At 49.9% G+C, this 3,118-nt stretch overlaps 1 protein-coding gene across 3 annotated transcripts; it reads right to left on the reverse strand.

Moving 5' to 3' along the window:
• Window positions 1–395: 395 nt before the first annotated feature.
• foxc1a (forkhead box C1a) lies at window positions 396–2,125 on the reverse strand. Of its 3 annotated transcripts, none has more exons than XM_034183495.1 (2): window positions 1,078–2,125; window positions 396–1,044 (listed from the first exon to the last, which is right to left on the reverse strand). In XM_034183495.1, the coding sequence occupies exons 1-2, from the start codon at window positions 1,888–1,890 to the stop codon at window positions 403–405; spliced, it is 1,455 nt and encodes a 484-aa protein (XP_034039386.1). In that variant the 5' UTR covers window positions 1,891–2,125; the 3' UTR covers window positions 396–402. The 3 variants fall into 3 exon arrangements, with proteins under 3 accessions (XP_034039386.1, XP_034039385.1, XP_034039384.1); XM_034183494.1 differs by having other exon boundaries at window positions 396–1,036; window positions 1,070–2,125; XM_034183493.1 differs by having other exon boundaries at window positions 396–2,125.
• Window positions 2,126–3,118: the final 993 nt, after the last annotated feature.

Here is a 3,118-nt window from a genome sequence, read left to right on the forward strand (position 1 = left end):
ATTAATTTTAAAATCTGTAAGAAACGAGGCGTTTCGTTTAAATCACTTAAAATGACCATTTATTTAACAAACAAACAAAATCCTTCAAAATACTTTCAAAAAAAATAGTACGGCGGTATACACGTTCCTTAAAAAAACTTTTATAATGGAACATTTTTTGGACAATTAAAGCAATTCAATTTAGAAACACTTCATTGGTGTTTTGGTCCTTAATATCCGGCTACAGTTTAGAAATAAATTACTATACGCAATTTACACGTCCAGGAAAAACTGTCAGATTTCCTAAAAGCAAAGAGAGACTTACGTGTTATCGGCAGTAACACTGTTCTTTACAAACCAAGATCAAGTCTGTTTGAGTCCATCAGTCCACACCGGATGCGGACGGAGTTCTGGGTTCGTGGGTCAGAACTTGCTGCAGTCATACACGAAAGCTCCCGAAGCCCGGTAGATGGACTGACTGGGCGGGAAGGACATCTGACAGCTGGTATTCCCGTTCACCGGGGAATTGTTCAAGCCGATTCGTTGGGATTCGAACATCTCTCGCACCGAATGGAAGTTCTGCTGCTGCGCTGGGTAGGCGGCGCCCAGGTGGCCCAGGTCCCCGGCCTGGTTGAGGTACCATGAGGTCAACCTCCCTTGGTGCGCGTGATGGCCGTCCTGCCCAGAGTTTAGGTTGGCGTGGCTCAGAGAGGCGGAGGAGGAGGAGGAGGTGGTGGTGACGGAGTAATCTGGCAACGTTTCATCCACGGTGGTGCTCGGTGCCAGGTGGCTGGAGGTTCGGTCCCCGGCGTACAAGCTCATGGCTTGCATGTTGCAATGGTAGGTGGCGTTGGAGGTAGTGGAGGTTTGGTTGCACGGTGAGCTGTAGACCGACGTCTGGTTTGGGGAGTAGTTTAAGGACAAAGACGGAGTTATAGCTGTCCGAGTGGAGGCCACCAGGCTGGGGACCAGCTCGGTGCCCCCCTGAGGAGACCCCCGGAGTGAGGTCATGATGTTATCCACGCTGAAGCCCTGCGTCGTGGCCTGACCCTGGTGGTGATGCTGCTGCTGCTGCTGCTGCTGGTGATGCTGGTGGTGGTGGTGGTGATGGTGGTGCTCGGCGCTCTCCATGCCGATGGACCTCCCGGCGGAGGGGATGCTGTGAGGGCTCCCGCTGGACATGCTGCTGCTGTCCGGGCTCTCGATTTTGGGCACGGCGCTCAAAGAAGGCGAGTCGGCCTGCGGGGGCGTCACAGCCCCGTTCTCAGTCTTAATATCCTGGATGCGGACCGGCTGGGAGCCCTGCACCGGCTGCTCCTGCTGCTCCCGGCCCGGCTGCCTGCTGGGCACAGCATCTTTCTGCAGCCGCTCCTCCTTCTCCTTCAGCGCGTCTTTCTTTTTGAAGCGTCGCCTCCTTCTCAAGAAGCTCCCGTTCTCGAACATGTTGTAAGAGTCCGGATCAAGGGTCCAGTAGCTGCCTTTGCCGGGTTTTTTGTCGTCGCGCGGTACTTTGACGAAGCACTCGTTGAGGGAGAGGTTGTGTCGGATGCTGTTCTGCCAGCCCTGCTTGTTGTCGCGGTAGAACGGGAACCTTTCCATGATGAACTGGTAAATCCCATTCAGGGTCACCTTCTTGTCCGGAGAGTTCTGGATGGCCATGGTGATGAGCGCGATGTAGCTGTACGGGGGTTTGACCATGTCCTTGGGCTGGGGCTGGGGGGTGTACGGTCCGTAAGCACGGGCCATGCTCGCGGGATACTGGTCGTGAGCCGCGTGCGAGTACATGTTCATAGGTGCGGGCATCCCCGTGTAGCCGCCACCGGCAGCGGCCCGGTAGTAGCTCGGGTCGCCGCTGATGTACGGCACAACACCCAGAGAGTTCGGACTGGAGACGGAGTAGCGAGCCTGCATTTCTTCACTTCGATCCGGTGAGAATGAAAAAAAACAAATCCAGAGCTCAGCTTCTCCCTCCTCACGGCTCACTTTTCTTTAATTTAAAGTCAAGGAAAAAGTTCACCTCAGCAGCAGCAGCGCGTCAAACAGTCCAACATCTCCGCGTGTCCGTGAAGCACCGCATCGAAACACTTCTGGACTTTGGACATCCGTCAGCACGCAGAACTTTTTTGCGCAGTTAAATTCTTTCCTCCTTTTTGGCTGCCAGCGGAGCTCCTCCCCGAGACGCGCCGGAGGCGTCCAATGAGGAGTCAGGCCGTGCGTAAAAGTGGAGCAAAACTCCGCCAGGAGGCATCGGCACCTCCCACTTCAATCCATGAGTTCAGGACGCGGGAGCAGCTGACGGACTCCCAACATTTTGTTAGAATTTTAATGCAATTTTAATGTTTTACGAACACTGAAAAATGATTTTATAATTTAAACCATCTGAGTGCAGCCGCGTGTAATTCTCAACATCCTTAAAATAAAACCAGATTTTTTGCAGAATGTTACATCCTGTCTTGCTGCCTTTTAAAAACAAATAAAGACAAAAACAAAGACATCATTTTAGAGCAGTTCCAGAAATTTGACAAAGGCAAATCAAGTTAATCGGTCAAAGTGCGTTTTGTTTGCGCGTCCTGCCGCCGATCATCCCGTTAGATCAGGAACCAAAACAGTTTAGTCTGAAGAAATATTTTAAAACACAAAAGTAAAAATAAATAATAAGAAGAAAACAAATGGGATAACAGCGACACAAACGTTTAATGGCATTTTTTAGATGTTTGAGGACTTTTGGGAATAACAGCTGAAAATGACGCAATTGTCGTCTTATCCTGTTGCGCTCTTCTGTATTCATGCGCTCTCAAAATATCAAGAGGTGTTTTTAATATGATCCTTAAAAAAAAAACAAATCGCATCAAATCATTTGGGGAAAAAGGTGTTTTTGAGTTTTTAGACCCATGTTTTAGTTTCGTGTGTTTTACAAACGGGCCTGTGTCTGTGTCTGCATGAAAATTACGCGTCGTCTTTTTTTTTTTTTTTTTTTTTTTTGTTTTGCGGACAAACTTGTTGACCTCAATAAGTACGTAATCCTCCGCAGGTCGTCTTAATTAAATGTCCGCGCGCTGCCGTGACGGTTTCTCCTCATGGACCCGGGCTTGAACTTTTTCCACCGCCCCGGGCTGTTTGTACAATCCACAATGAACCT

This window comes from Thalassophryne amazonica, chromosome 12 (assembly GCF_902500255.1).
Source record: "Thalassophryne amazonica chromosome 12, fThaAma1.1, whole genome shotgun sequence".
NCBI classification, from domain to species: domain Eukaryota; kingdom Metazoa; phylum Chordata; class Actinopteri; order Batrachoidiformes; family Batrachoididae; genus Thalassophryne; species Thalassophryne amazonica.